Source organism: Cherax quadricarinatus, chromosome 64 (assembly GCF_038502225.1).
Source record: "Cherax quadricarinatus isolate ZL_2023a chromosome 64, ASM3850222v1, whole genome shotgun sequence".
NCBI classification, from domain to species: Eukaryota; Metazoa; Arthropoda; class Malacostraca; order Decapoda; family Parastacidae; genus Cherax; species Cherax quadricarinatus.
In genome coordinates this window covers 9,199,021-9,215,698 of record NC_091355.1, presented here as the reverse complement: position 1 = coordinate 9,215,698, position 16,678 = coordinate 9,199,021, and the positions used below count along the sequence as shown (strand labels likewise).

At 36.6% G+C, this 16,678-nt stretch overlaps 1 protein-coding gene across 3 annotated transcripts in view; it reads right to left on the bottom strand.

The window, feature by feature from the left end:
• Positions 1–6,466: 6,466 nt before the first annotated feature.
• Positions 6,467–16,678, bottom strand: part of Rhp (GTP-Rho-binding protein rhophilin) — a 197,678-nt gene continuing 187,466 nt past the window's right edge. For 2 of the 3 annotated variants that reach the window (XM_070098747.1, XM_070098748.1), the window contains exons 9-13: positions 15,173–15,440; positions 13,074–13,268; positions 12,428–12,654; positions 9,961–10,122; positions 7,426–7,790 (exon numbers count right to left, since the gene is read on the bottom strand). In XM_070098747.1, the coding sequence (XP_069954848.1) occupies positions 7,569–7,790; positions 9,961–10,122; positions 12,428–12,654; positions 13,074–13,268; positions 15,173–15,440 (1,074 nt within the window). In that variant the 3' untranslated portion in view covers positions 7,426–7,568. Of the gene's footprint in view, positions 7,791–9,960; positions 10,123–12,427; positions 12,655–13,073; positions 13,269–15,172; positions 15,441–16,678 lie in introns of all 3 variants that reach the window. The other variant, XM_053792886.2, reaches the window with a different exon arrangement.

The following is a 16,678-nucleotide window of genomic DNA, read 5'->3' as shown; positions in this document are numbered from 1 at the left end:
AGACTTCATGAAAAGAGATGCTGACCTAAGATCAAATTTATTGACAAGTCAGTCAGACTTTTGGTCCCATGGTTACTGTAAAACTTTTCAAGACTTCCTTAGATGTCACACTTTTTTCTTCTTTCCTCTCTCTCTTTCTCTTACCCTTTTTCTCTTTCTCTCCTGGGGCCAAATGTGTGTACTTAGGTTCCTACATGACATTGCTCAAAATAACCCCAGTGTCAGTCCCCTTCTCCCACCCTATGCAAAGAATGACCTCTTTACTTCAGCCCTTAGATCAAGGGATTATTGCTACTTTCAAATGGTAGTACACAACAGGCAAAATGTGACTGTGCATGTGCCTGAAGTTCAAACATACAGCTAGTTATGCCTTTCTACCCTACAAAGAACTCTACCAAAAACTTCAGCACTCAGCCAGGCAGAGGTTCATCAGACTTCTTTACAACAGTCAGCACTTCACCTAGTACTGTTGTATGATCCATAGAGGTTTAGTGTTTATTTTTATTATTGTATACTCTACCCAGTACTTCAGGCACCATCATAACCAGCACCTCTGACACTTGATTCTACAAAGGAATCATCTTGCTGGCTTATGGAAATCATCAAAAGTGAGTTTTTTCTTATGATTAATGTACTATACAGTAATCTCCACATATTTGTGTGGCTGTTGAGGTAAAAAATTATATAGTATAATGAAGTTAGGTGCTGGAATGTAATTTTCAGTACAAACTTGCTAATTTGATTTGGTCTCGACTGGCTTTTAGATACGTTGAAATTTACCTTGGATTCTGAGTGCTGATTTCATCATCATTTATGTGGGCTGTCAGTTTTGTGTGTGAGGTTAACTTCATTCCAATTCATGGTGTGGTTGAGAAGCTTTATGTGTTATAAGATAGCCATTCCTTCCAGGCTGTATCTAATTGATTGCATGTGCTCAATCGTTTTTTTCTTTTACACAGAATCCAGTCTAGCCTATATAGAGCAATTCAGAATTGTTGCAAGGGATGAATTCTTGTGATTTTTAGAAAACTACAAGCTGTTAGAGGATGAAGAACCAACTACATAAGAATTGCCAAAGGAGCTCAATGCCTAGAAAAGAGAGCCAGATAACAAGAGGATGAGGAAGAGCTTGAAGATACAGTTAGCACTGTAGGAGTTAGTGAGCATTTCCATGTTAGTGGTAAAGTTGTGGTCTTTTTCACTGAAAAGGATTCTGATAAGTCAAGAAGCCTTGGCATGTAGTGGAATCTAAAGCAAGCAATATCACCAGTACTGCAGATTATTTTATTATAATTAAGTGCTAAACCTGTAAGGGTCACACAGTACTACAGAGTAAAATAGCCCAGAGATGCCCCACAGAATATGAGCACTCCAGTACTACAATCAGTTCCTGACATCTCTGAATCCACATTGCAAGAGCCATAGCCACATGCCTCAGCTCAGTAGGCTTAATCAACCCTCTTACATGTCAAGAAGTAAACACTACCAGATTGTGAGTTAAACTAGCAATTTTTATCTAGTACAGTTGACAAAAAGTAGTTGGGCAAATTTAGAGGTTTTTGGAAATCCATTATCCAACCTTCATATTTTTGTTTTACATAAATTATATTATTTTTTGGAATTAAACATTTGGATTGCTTTTCTAAAAATAACCAAAGTGTTAAATTCTAAATATTAAAAAACTACCTCTTCAAAATTTTATGAAAATTCATATTTGTGCTTTAAATTTGTCCAAAATGGTGTACGTATTGATTTTGTGGCAAGAGTGCTAAACCGGTAGAGTCCACACAGTATCTCGAGGAATTGGAGGCAGTCAAATTCCAAGGCAAAAGAGGGTAGCTCAAACTCTTTGGATCAATAGCCCTTCAGCATTACCCTTCAAGGGAGGTTTTTGTCCAGTGAGGAGGGGGAGGGGGAGGGGGTTAAACAAGGAATTGGGCATTACCTTCCCTGCTTGGGCTGAACCCAATTGCCTCCCATTCCCTGAGGTACTTTATGATTTCTATGGGTTTAGTACTGTCATCCCATGAATGTAATAATCTCCTGCATCAGTGTGCCTTTCTTAAAGGGAATGGTGTACATAATATAGTTAGAGTAGTATAATCTCTGTATACTATAATGTAGTGGTCACTTGTATAGTACCTCAAAGCTGTCGTAACTAAAACCCCAAAATACGTGGTTTTGTGGTAATTCGTTCTAAGACCCCGGAAGTGCGACGTTACTTGAAGAGTTGGTGCAGTAATGGTGTTGAGAAGGGGAGGTAGGCCAGAACTGGCAGGCAGACCACAAGACAGGGCAAATAAGACAGACCAAGGCATAGCAGGCTAGGGCAGGTAGAGTAAGGCAAGGTAACAGGAAGGGCAGGGCAGGTAAAGATTAATCAAGAGTCACAGACTTAACATTTAATATTTACACTTTTTTTCTGTTAGTTTCTCACCACCCACAACTTGTATACATAGTCTTCCTCCTCTGCTTGCCACCCTCCATCACTTTCGCCCTGTTTTGTCTCTGGTCTGAGGCCTGCCCAAGCATGCCGACCATCGTATACATATCATATATTAAGTTTTCCATCACAACTCTAAACCAAATTTCTTTGAGGATAAATCATAACCCAGGACTACTGTACTTTACAAAAAAAAAAAAAAATTATAGGTGCCACCTATGATCTCTCACCACTTATGTTAAAAGAAATACATTTTATTTTAATTATTTTATTATGTACAAGTCACATTATGTAAATGGTTATTTTTGCATTAGTTACATGTCAGCACAATTCAAATCACTAAAATAATTTATAATTTTCCCTTATATTACAATGGCAAAAATTAAAAATATACTATATATTTTCAACATTAATACACATTGAAGCAAAATTATTATGCATTTACAGCAATTTACATATATATACAAACAATTATAAACATTTAACTAACATGAAGTAGATAAGTACAGTTATATATGGAAAAGGAAGTGATGACTTATTTACAGAAGACAAGATGAAATATATCTTAAGAAAAAAATATATATGCAGTAACTATGAGGGTTGGAACTCGTGGCAAGCTAGTCCTAAAACTAGCAAGCCAGTACACTATCCACTGTACTATGTCAGCCTAATAAGATTGAATGATTCTGAAGTCTGCATGGTACAATGGATAGCAATCTGGCCTGCTGATTTTAAGACCAGCTTGCCATGGGTTGTCACCCTCCATTCAGTTATGATTTTATGAGTCAAGTATACAGTGTGTACATGTAATTTTGAAACTTAACTACATGACTGGCTATAAAATCCATGCTGATTCAAGAAAATAGTAGATAGAGTGCACTACTGCAAGTCATGAGCTATACAACTAATGATAAATCAAGTGTATGGTTATGTCTAATCTAATGCCACTTTCCGGTAATAGTGGGAATAGCTTTGTAAACTGACATAAGCTTTTTTTTTCAATCACTATTATTAGTTTTTCATTAACAATTCAGCCCTGGTGTAGATTGTAAAAAAAATTTATTGGATGTGCTGGACCTGGTGACCATCATTCAGGCCGTTACTCTCACAACTGTGCAATACAAATGTAAAGTATACAGACATCCCATAGCACAGACTAATTCACTTGAAATTTATATACACACACAATTCATAAAAACATACAGGGACAGGCTGTTTGAAAGTGGTTGGGAAGTGGGATGACCTCAAAAGTGAAGGAAACAGGCTCTGTATATAATTTTAAGAGCAGGTATAAGGCCCAGGAGGCTAGGTGGGAGTAAATCTGGCAAGTTGAGAGGCAGGGCCAGGACCTAAGAATCAATCCCTACAACCACATAGGCAAGTAAACCCATGATTTAAAACTAAGGGGGAAGGGGGAGCAGTTGGTCAGTAATGGTGATCGTGATGGACAGAGCAGATTGTTTAGTGGCAATCATATTATTATAATCAAAAAGAAGGTGGCAATCATAATGATAAAACTATCATATAACCACATACTTTGTTCGTTGTTTCTTAACCAATAGACCCAGTATGTTTTGTCCTGTATTTCCAAAGTTCATTAAATAGAAGTTTTACTGTGTGTGGTGTATATACATATATAGATACATATAAACAGACAAGGAGTTCTGAAACTAGTTTACTAATGGTATATCAAGTTGTTTACATTTACAATTATTTTAAACCAAGATAGTTTTCTTCCAACACATTCCTCACAAACATGTTACTTCTAATTATAATAATTGGTTTACATACAATACCAATATGACAATTACCTTCCAAAAATTCAATATAAAGAACAAAAAACTGAAGAAAAGCTTTTAGTATGAAAAGTAAAACTCATTACAAGTAATGCGCAATTTTTTGCTTAAAACAAACATCTTGTGGTATAATGTATGGCAAAATATTCTGTTTTAAGAATTTAAACAATGTAAAATACTCGTCTGGACAGAGATTACGGTATTATTATTACAGTTATCAGGGGAGCATTAAAACCCGTAGGGCCCCTCAAAGAAGGTATTGATGCCATTGAGGGCTCAAAATTCAAAAAACTGGATGTGTCCCTCCCTTCCATGGACCAAACTTGATTGCCTCCCATTTCTTTAGGTGCTGTATGACCCACAAAGGTTTAACACTTTCCCTAAATTTAAAAAAGGGTAAATTTGTTGGTCATACACTGCCTGAGGTAACGGTAAGCAATTAGATTAAATCAAAGGAAAGGGAGGATAGCCCAATTTCTGGGATCTAGAGGCCCTACATTGGCATCAAGGCACCTCCCTCGAGGTATCTGTGAATATACAGTAGAACAAAATGTGTTACAATGTAGATTATATATAGCGGTGTTTTAAATGCAGATATTAATTCAAACCAATTGTTGGTTTGGTTCAAGTTCCTTTATAATACTCATGATTTGAATATCAAATCAAGTACTGTATATGCAAAAATGATATAAACTTCACCCTACAATATCTTATATGACTTGCATGATGTGACACTAGATACAATATTGGCAAGCAAACCATGAATACAAGGCTGTATAATCAATAACTAAGGATATGGATTAGATCAAATGTATTTTTAAATCACTAAAGTAAGATGAGGTAAGAATTTTGGTGTAATGGTAACTGTATTGGATAATAAGTTCTTGATAGTGGATAGGGGAGCAATGTGGCAGATGCTGCAAGTGTATGGAATAGGTAGTAAGTTACTAAATGCTAAGAGTTTTTGAGGATAGTGAGGCTCAGGTTAGGAGGGAGGGAGATTACTTCCCAGTAAAAGTAGGTCTTAGACAGGGATGTGTAATGTCACCATGGTTAACATATTTATAGATGGGGTTGTAAAAGTAAATGCTAGGGTGTTGGGGAGAGGGGTGGGATTAAATTATGGGGAATCAAATACAAAATGGGGGTTGACATGGTTACATTTTGACCATGATACTGTGCTTTTGGGGCGATTCTAAAGAAAATCTGCAAAAGTTAGTGGACAAATTTGGGTGTGTAAAGGTAGAAATGCTTTAGATAAAGAAAAATTGGATATCACATTTGAGGGAGGGAGTATGGAAGAAGTGAAAAAAATGAGCTCTATAGTCTGTCATAGTCCAATTGCATGCCTGCATCAGGTGTGGTGTTAAAATCTTTCTCACTTCAGCATCTTCCTTAGGTATACAGTATTTATACAAAATCAGTATGTATTTTTGTGCTTCAGAAGGAAGCAACATATATGTTTGCTAAAAACAGCATGCAGAATTCTTCATAAATTAATATCGATGCTAGCATCACATTTCATAATTTAAAGCTTGATGATCAGTAAATATGATTAAAATTCAACCTTTACCAGCTATCATGAAATGTGACTATTATAGCACAATTTAAGTACTTAAAATATGTTTAAGTGGTTTCAAAATAGGACAAATTTTGTTCAGGAGCCAAATGTATTTAACTAAAGTACATTTCAGAATATGACTGTTAAAATTGTATCTAAATTTTTCTGTAATCTATGGCAGTTGCAAATTTATCCCATCTTCAACTCTTGATGGGTAAAAAGCCTCTTAAGTATCAACCATAATTAATATGACACCTGGTTCGGCATCACATGAATGGAGTACGTTAATTATGAGAGCTTGCTAATTTGCAGTTGGTGCACAAATCTTGGAAAGTGAATCTTTTTAACAATATATGCTGTAGTGTGCCGTTTTCTAATAAATGTTAAATTGGCTTGTGGCAAGAACTTTTGATAAGCCCAGTTTGAAATTTTTATAGAGTTAATTTCTGCAATAGGGTTTTCACATCACAAATTTAACTTCTGTTAAATAACAAACTAAGCTGTCTATTTTTGATTTGTTAGGTAGGATTACTGGTAAGCTATAGTATTGTACAAAATTTTTAGCAAGGTTGTCATGTTAATTTTAGTGAATAACAAATACATTTGCATACAACACATGTGAATACCACAATTAATATTTGAAAACCAGTGCTCAGCACAAACAGGTCATCACTCGGAGATTTAAAAAAAAAAAAAAAAAGTGTGTATTCAGGAAAATTTGGCTTGTTTGCTTGACTTTCACTGCACAATTTTTTGGATTTGCTTCACTTGTAGGCCATGAATGTATTTTGTATATTTAGCATTAATTTTCCTTGAAAAATGCTGGGTAGTTAAATCATTAAATAACTGGAAAATTCAACAAAAAAAGTGACAAATTAGGTTCATAATGAAAATCAGTACGAGGTCCAGTTACATGCAGCTGACATGTAGACTGGTTGATCCTGTATCAAAATCATTATCATGATTATTTCCATCATATTCACTATCACTGTCTTGGTGTAAATAAGCAACTCCACTCTCTATCTGATATCAGCCAAAATAGTACAAGCAGACCTTGTAACACTAAATGTTTTATTACATTCTCTGGCATGCAAAGGTACACACAACTTCGCCAATGTAAAGTTGTGCTGTCAAAAGCTGTAAATATTTATTCAGGTATATTTGAATATAGCAGCAAAGTGAAAATGTAAAACAGATACAGTATAGTATATATGGTACTACAATATGAATGACATGTCACAACTGTTTAGTGAGAATGACCATACAAGCCCAATTTTAACTTAGGGATAAATAGTTATTCCAGGATAATATTGTAAATGGTATGCAATTTTTTAGAACTGCACCAAAACTGAACTCAGCAACCTAACCTTACATGAAATTCTGTAATATCAGACTAAATTCTGTTAGTAATATTTTTAATCAATGAAAAGAGTACATTTCCTTTTGTGATGTACTGTACACATTTTGTGAAGTTAAATTTCAGATTTAACTACAGTTCAATTTGTCCAGCAAAATGATCTTGCCAAATAAGTCTGTCACATTCTGCCTAAAGAGAAATATAAGTATCCAAGTCTTGCATCAATTGGTCAAAGGCAGGGCCAGCAGCTTAAGTTGCACACACAATTACATAGCAATTTTGCTCCTTCACTTACTAAAACGTGAAAAAAATAGGAACCTCCACAACAGCACATGCAGTATTTGAGGTTTTGGTAACAACAATTCTGAATGTGCTACTGTGTTAACAATGGAACTTCTGCATCAAGTCCAATTATCGTAAAATAACATTGCAGTCTATAAGAGAATCTGACTTTAGTTTATCTCGTGATGTTGATCGCTTGAAAGGATTCCAGCTGTTGCGTTTATCCTTGTCTTTGGCTGATAGAGTAGAACTGTTAACCGAGCCAAAATGGCTACTGTTGCTACTACTGCTGCTAACTCCACTGCTACTGCTGGTGGTAGAGTGTGGTGAAATGTCCTTAAGACTTTTGCTCTGTAAAATACAAGGTATTTTAGAATATACTGGGTGGATAGATATGGAATATAAATGTTAAGTAATTAAGAGTGTATGTATGTATTTGTGTGAAACAATGTAGGCTCAATTTGCCAAGGTATTTAACCCTTTGACTGTCGCAACCCCCAATCCTGAGGTGTCTCCTGGTGTTGCAAAATTTAGAAAAAAAAAAATTATTTTTTCTTATGAAATGATAGAAAATCTTTTCCCGATTGTAATGACACCAAAAAAAACGAAATTTGATGGAAAACTGATGGAGTTATGCTCTCGCGAAGTTAGCGACCTCGGCGATTTCGCCCACTTTGAGCCCTATTTTCGGCTAATTCCATTGTTCCAGTCGACCAAACTCATAGCTATTTCTTTAAAACTCCATTTTTTCTATCGATTGAGTACAAGAAACTGCCCATTTACCAATTTCAACTACCCAATAACATGGTCAGAAATTTGCAATTTGGCCAATTTCACGAAAATTAAAAAATATGACAATTTCAAAATAAGGTCCAGAATGAACAATGCAGACATTCCTGGCTCTAAAATAACATTTTCTTTGTTCATTAGTCATGTCTTCAGGCCCCTCTGATATTACTCTTGCTTTCTATTTTGAATTTTTATTCAGACAAAAAATAGAAGACTTACTATTATGCAGACTACTGCAATACTGTAATAATTGTATAAATAACATCAACCCATTCATGACTGCATATTAGAATGGTTAGTTGGACATTTATTGGACAATGACATCATTTGTTTACTTTTGAACATTGGCAAAAATCAAACATTTTCCCTACTTTGAGCTCCATTTCCAGGTTCGTTTTATAGTAAAATCAATCAAAATCACCTCTACTTCTATAATATGTTTTCCATTCTATCAAATGAGACCAAGAAAATGAGAATACAACCATAAATACTATACGAAAATAGACCACAAAGTCGGCACTTTAATTTAAAAAAATGGTCGGAGTTTTTTTTTTTTCTCATTATGCACTGCATGCTCCAGGATTTTTTTTGTGTTGCACACTGACCACACAGACCCATTCTCTCACATGTGGGCCTACCAGCTTTCTCCTGCTTGATTTGAAGCCGCTAGAATTTACGAGTATATATACGTCAAACACGGTACCTCGTAAGACATATATATATGGCCGCGACAGTCAAAGGGTTAACCACTGCCCTCAGTGATAAGATCTGTAATTATGGCCATCTCAGGTGGCAAAGCATACCAGAAATGACATTTTAGCATTTTAGCTCATTGTTACCGGATCATAGAACTAATCAACAGATACATTAATAGTAGGGATGGAACAAGAAATTTTAAGCCATCACAATTATCTAATACTCCTCAATACCAATGCTCAATTTTAAACAAATATTGATATCAAAATCAGCTGATACCAACAATGCTGATACTTTGGCACATTCCTAGTTAATAATGAGATTTATACCAAACAGATAGGAAGACCAAGAGAGATGCATGGTAATAACCTCAATGCATTATTAACCTACAATACATTAAAACTCTGCAAATAATACAAGAACAATATTATGAGAATAACATAATTACAGAAAATGTCATACAAAATATTTAGCTTTGAAGAAAGTTAATACTGTGAGTGGAACAAATCCTACCTAACCTACAAATGAGGAAGTAGCCTTAGTTAATATTAATTATGGTCCAGTATGGATCGAAACATTGTTTAAAACAAGGTTTTCTCCAAATTGTGGTTTAGTTTATTTAATTTGATAGTTACTACAATCTTTAATTACTGAAAATTGTGCTTACTTATCATATGTTCACTTCTCAGCTACCTAATTTGGGAATAATGTGAAGATAAGCTTGGTGACAAGTTAAAAATGAGAATTGTCCAACAACTTAACAGTGCAAAGTACATAATCAGAAAGTGTTTTTACAGCCATACAGAGGTGGCAAAGAATAGCACCAACATGAAAGGTGACAAACTGAGTAGCTAGAATAACAAAACACTTTATTAAATACATTGACCATTTTTTACTATAGCCCTTAAGAAAACACTATCACAACTTAGTGTCTGTACCAGGAGACATAGTCCAACTGTATATACACCCCATATATACATAAGTGCATACTTCATTAAAAATATTTAGGACTTAAAAAGTCAGGTATTGTACTTACTTTTGGCAATTTATAATAGTTCTTATCACAAGGTGTAACTAAGGTTAAACTGAGTGTGTTGCCTGCATCACGAATGAGGCCAACTACCTCGTCGTGTGGCAGCCACTTCACGTCACGGGTCCCAATGCACACTACCAAATCGCCCTCATTCATCCCAGCTCTCTAATGAATAAAGAAAAGTTTTCAGCAAATAACATTATAATATCAAAGATAAAATAAATAGGTGAAGAGTAAATTTAGGGGTTGCATTCCTGCAAGACACCCCAAATACCACCTTAAAATATGGACATGACCACATCAAATAAATTATATTAAGGATGCATTCTACTCTGAAGTATGTGCCATGTAAAACAATTATAGTATATACCCTCTTGGAATCTGTGGGGTTATGTTACTCAAAATTTGTGTGTAAAGTAAAATACAATAGTGAAGAAGACTATGTGGAGAGACTAGGATTTCATTTCAACCCTCTCCAAATTTGCTGAACAAACTTTCAATTTTGTGCCAGGTAAAACATTGCTGTATATATAGTATATGTCAAGGTCCAAATGTTCAGAGTGTTGTATAGGTGTCTCATTTCCACAAGGCCAAATTTGTTGGCAAAAAAGTAGGGGGTCAACTTATTCATGGGTAATATTTCTGAAGGGCTGAAATCTATAAACTGTAATTCCTATAGTCAAGAACATCATATTATATTTACAAAACACTCACCCTTGTGGTTTAGCGCTTCTTTTTGATAATAAAAATTTACAAAATGCTACAGTAGGCCTACTTGCCATGCTAGGGAGATCCTGGTCACATTCCACTCATCTATAACTACTGTATTGCCCCACCTCAAGGGATGTTCCTTGATGCCAGATAGGGACACACTAATCCAGGAAACTGGACCTGACCTTCCCTGCCTTGAACTAAACCTGATTGTCTCCCATCTCTTCCCAGGGCACTGTGTGACCCCTATGGGTTAAGTGTTACTCCCTCCCCCCCACACGAATGTAATAATACAATGCCACTACTGCCAAATCAGGGTTTTAATAATTTTTTTTTTTTTTTTTTTTTTTTTTTTTTTTTTTTTTTTTAACCCCAGCCATCTCTTGCCAAGGTAGGACTCAAATCCAGCTAACCAGTTTCTCTGAATCCCTTCATGGTAGTTAGCCTGCTCACAGTCCAACAGCATATACATTAAAATCACTTGTCCCCATTCACTTCAAACATGCTCTCACAAGCCTGCTGGATGCTCAAGCCCCTAACACTCAGTTGCCTCTCTCCAATCATTCCTTGGGCAACCCTTCCCAATTTTACCTCTCACCCTAATTTATACACCCCTCTTCACCAACCTATCTTTGTCCATCCTCTCTACATGAGCAAATAACCTTAACAATCCCTCTTCTGCTCTCTGAATTATAATACTGGTCACCCCACATTGCTTTTTAATTTATTTATTTATTATTATTATTATCACACTGGCCGATTCCCACCAAGGCAGGGTGGCCCGAAAAAGAAAAACTTTCACCATCATTCACTCCATCACTGTCTTGCCAGAAGGGTGCTTTACACTACAGTTTTTAAACTGCAACATTAACACCCCTCCAAATTCTCAGCGTGATATTGACACTGGTAACACTGTTGAATATAAGTGGTATAGCAGGGTTTAAACACCACAAGGTTAGATCTGACAGTGTAACCAGCTGCCTTCTACCACTCATAGTTTTCAATTTTTGGCCTCTAATATTGTACTTAAATAGCTGTGTTAAATATTAGCTTTCTGTTAGTTGCACTGGACATTATCTCCACTATGGCCTGGTTTCAGACCAGACCTATGGTGGAAAGTCAATATTACAGGATTAAGAAGCATATATGAAAGTGAAGGTATGTACAGTGGTACCCTGAGTTTCGTACAACTCCCAACTTGAACAATTATGTAAGTGTATGATTGTAAGTGTATTTTTAGGGGTCTGAAACGGATTAATTAATTTACATTATTACTTATGGGAACATATTCATTCGGTAACGGCACTCGAACAGCCTTCTGTAACGAATTATGGCCGAAACTCGGGGTACCACTGTATATACTAAATGCAGGTGGAAGCTTGTAAAATTTCCTTGCTATTTTAAGTGTCCATCAGACAAAAAGAAAAGATTAGCAGTTCTGCCAATGAAAAATGAACTTTTTTTTTTCCATTTCAAACATGCACATGGTAAATTTATATAAAAAAAAAATAATTCAGTAAGTAGTTTTGCATGTCAGAAGAGCGAGTCCATGTTCCTAAGCCATTAATTGGTTCCAAAGACAAAAATTGAACATCCTAAGTCAGGGATCAACTGTAGTCATCTTTTCAACAGGGCAATGAAATGTACTGTTTAGAACATAAACTGCCAATATGTTCAGATCACACTATCTGGAATCAGTTTTCTGTATTTATATTTATGTATGTGTATGTGACAATTCTGTAATAATAATTATTCATACCTCTGCCAGGCTGCCTCTGTCAACACCAGCTATTACCACAGGTGCATCCCCCCTCACTGAGAATCCAAAACCTTGAGTTGGTGTTCGAGTTATTGAGATGGGCCGTGGTGCTGACCACTGATGCTTTGCAGAGAACACAGCCACTGGTCCCAACAGCTTAAACACGTCCTCTACACGATACTGTGAGAAGTCCGGAGCAGTGAGAGATAACTGGATCTTTGTTGCCGCTGTAAAAGTAAATGGAAGCTTTTCACCATTACAGATCTTCTGAAAAGTCCATTGCCATTAACATATAGCTCAGTATTAATTGACAAATAAACTAGTGTTTACTAACTTGAATTTTAAATACAACAGTGAATTAAACAATAAAAGCTGTTTAATTATCATATTACACATACAACAGATCCCTTATATTTTGTAAGGGTAAATGAATATTTCATCCAAGAACTACACTTATCCTCCCTTTCTTTGGATCAAACCAGAATGCTCCTAGGAACTGTGTGACCCCCTATGGGTTTAGTACTTGGTGCTTAATTTAATCACACTGTTTATGTATATGAGCCCATGAAGGATATTTTCCTAATTACAAGATCATTTAATGAGAACAAATTAGTCTTGAATTCCATCTCCAGTTTTGGCAACTTACGTGCAATGGGTGGTGGGTCCAGAACATTGAGCAGATCTTCTTCTTCTTCATAAAGATCAAGAAGGTGGACTGCAGCTTCGTGGCCAAAGCATAGCACTTCAGACAGAGCAGATTTTTTCTTAAGGTCCCGACACATCCGTTGCTGTCGCATTGCCTCCTCATGAACTAGTACCGACTCACGACAGTGAGCCAGACCTTGTGAAATAATAAAAGATAAGTACTAAGACTGAACCAGTCACCAGTTTTTTTTTTTTTAATCCCCACCAGCTGTATTCTAAGCCAAGGTGCCCACTCCCCTTGAAAAAAAAAAAATAAATCACCATCATTCATTCAATAGCTGCATTTTATTGTACAAGTGCACAGACATTGCAAATCAAATAACTCTCTGAATTGTAACATCCCCATTTCTCCTTAAAAGTGCAGGCTCCTTACTTCCCACCTCGAGGACTCCAGTCTGGCTCATGTTCCAGAGGACTGTAATTGATATATGATTGTAATTCTCTCTCCGAAGAAAATACACTCACCTACACATTTTTTTTTTAGCACGTTGGCAGGGCGACCCAAAAAAGAAACACTTTCACCATCATTCACATATCACTGTCTTTGAAGAGGTGCTCAGATGTAGCAGTTTAGATGTCACCCCTCCTTTAAAGTGCAGGACTCCAAGTCTAGCTAAACTGTTTCCCCAAATCCCTTCACAAAATATTACCCTGCTCACACTCCAACAGCTTGTCAGGTCCCAAAAACCATTCACTCCTATCAAATACGCTTACACATGCCTGCTGCATGTCCAAGCCCCTTGCACACAAAACCTCTCCCTCCCTCCTTTCCTAGGATGACCCCTATCCCTCCCCTCCACTACAGATTTATACACCTCCCAAGTATTCCTACTTTGCTCCATCCTCTATAAGTAATCAAACCACCTCAACAACCCCTCGTCAGCCCTCTGAATAATACTTTTAGTAATTCCACACATACTCCTAATTTCCACACTATGAATTCTCTGTATAATATTTACACCACACATTGCCCTCACAGGCGTCTCCACTGCCTCCAGCCTCCTCCTTCCTGCAGCATTTACAACCCAAGCTTCATACCCATATAAGTGTTGGTACTCCTATACTCTCATACATTCCCGGCCGGGGGTATGGTTTGTTTGCAATAGTGTCATTACGATTTCTTGAGTCATGTTGACGGCAGTGAAGGGACTTGAGCTAGAGTTCGTCACGGCCACGCTAGCTGGAGATTCGTCTGTAAAAACTTGCATTTGTGGTCACAGTGGTGCCTGTGCTAACCTTCCTATGGTGTAGAAATATACCTAGTTGGATGAATCTTATTGTGGCTAGCTGGTCTAGTGGCTAACGCGACGGGCTGGAATTTTGAGACTATGACCGCGGGTTCAATCCCGGCCGGGGGTATGGTTAGTCGTACATTCCCTTCTCTGCCTCCATGGATAACGCTGTCTCCACAGATACCTCAATGCACCACTCGCCCTTTTTTCTTCATCAATTATATGGTTAGCCTCATCCTTCATAAACCTATCTGCTGACAGCAGCGCTGTATAGCCCTTGTGGTTTAGCGCTTCTTTTTTATTATAATAATAATATCTGCTGACAAGTCTACTCCCAAACATATGAACACACACACTCCTTCCATATTCCCTCTTTCCAATGTGATATTCAATTTTTCTTTACCTAACTCCTTTGATACCCTCATCACTTTACTCTTAACAATGTTCACTTTCAACTTTCTTCCTTTACACACCCTACATATACATACTTTTGGCATATATTATTCAAAATCCTTCGGCAATCTATCTTCCACACTTCTGTGTGTGCTTTTAGTAACTGATGCCAACTTAAACAACTCTCTCCAATATTCTTTTCTTAAAATAATTAAAAATTTATGGTGCATGAACATTAATAGAAGGTGAGCTAGGTTGTAGCACAAACTATTGTATTATACTACTTAATTAGTTGTACAAGTCGTGCAACTAATTAATAAAGAATATACACACATTAAAATTTTACATCTTAAATTTTTTAACAAAAAACACAGACATTTAAGGATACCAAAAGTAGGGCAACCATCATACATACCGAGAAGGGTACGTTCTTGATGGGTTGTTGGAACAGTAATATCCAAGGTAGTATTGCTGACAGGAGACAAGTGGACAAACTGCAGAGTATCTTGAACCCTGATGCTAAGTTGCTCCTGATCTTTTTCATCAACAGGTAAAGTAAGCAGTGCTTCAGCCATGTGGTAATGGGCACGGCCTCGATAATATTCCATCTTTATGTGCACCATGCTGATCCATGAGGCTGGTACATAGTCCTTTACTGATGCATCAGAGATGGTTGTCAATACCTGAGAAATTACATGATGTCAAACACGCTCCAATGATCACTTTTTTTTTTTTTTTACTTTCTGGTTTACTGGTCTATCAATTATGGTGTTTCATCTTAAATACAGAGCATTCCTAACAGCTAATGGTTTTATTAACAATTAATCCTAGAAGAAACACTTAAAATCATGAGCATAAAAGTGAGACAGAGCAAGACTATTATAATTTCAGGTAAGAATACAAAGTGAACAAGAAAGAAGGTTGCAGAAAGACCTGGGCAAACTTCAGTAATGGTCAAATGAATGGATTTTGAATTTTAATGACAGTAAAAGCAAAATAATTAAATTGTGAGATGAGGAAAGGAGACTGAATAGGGAATACTAAGCACACACAAAATAACACCAACAGTACAGGGAAGCTTGCCACAAACAGACTGGACTGTGGGGGCATTGACCCCTGAAACCCTCTCCAGGTATAACGAAGTACATTTAAGAACCTAGACAAAAATGCATTGAAAACACTTTACTTCAACATGTGACCTAGAATCTGCAGCACCCATATGGAACCTTATAGTAAAACAAACAGATAATATTATAGCAGTGTACCATATATTCAAAGGGCTGGTTAAGACAGGGCCAGACTGAGTTAGAGAATGAGAACAAGCTAGAAGGCAAAAGATTTACAGGAATGTTTAAAAGCAGAGTACTTATCCAACCTCAGGGTAGTCAGGAAGTGTAAAAATTTAGACAAGGAGGGGTGAAAAAACAACAACTGTGCACTGTCTTGTGGAAAGATATGACAGGGCCTATGTAGCAGGAAATATGTGAAACCAGTTGATAAGAGGTACTACCATCCTGCCAAGTGAGTGTAAAATGAAAGCCTGTAATTGTTTTACACAATGGTAGGATTGCTGGTGTCTTTTCTGTCTCATATACATGCAAGATTTCAGGTACATCTTGCTACTTCTACTTACACTTACATCACACTATACATGCATGTACAAGTATATATATACACACCCCTCTGAATTTTCTTTTATTTTCTTACTAGTTCTTGTTCTTTTTTATTTCCTCTTATTTCCATGGGAAAGTGGAACAGAATTCTTCCTCCGTAAGCCATGCGTGTTGTAAGAGGTGACTAAAATGCCAGGAGCAAGGGGCTAGTAACCCTTTCTCCTGTATACATTACTAATGTATACTAATGTTAAAAAGAGAAACTTTTGTTTATCTTTTTGGGCTACCCTGCCTTGGTGGAATACAGC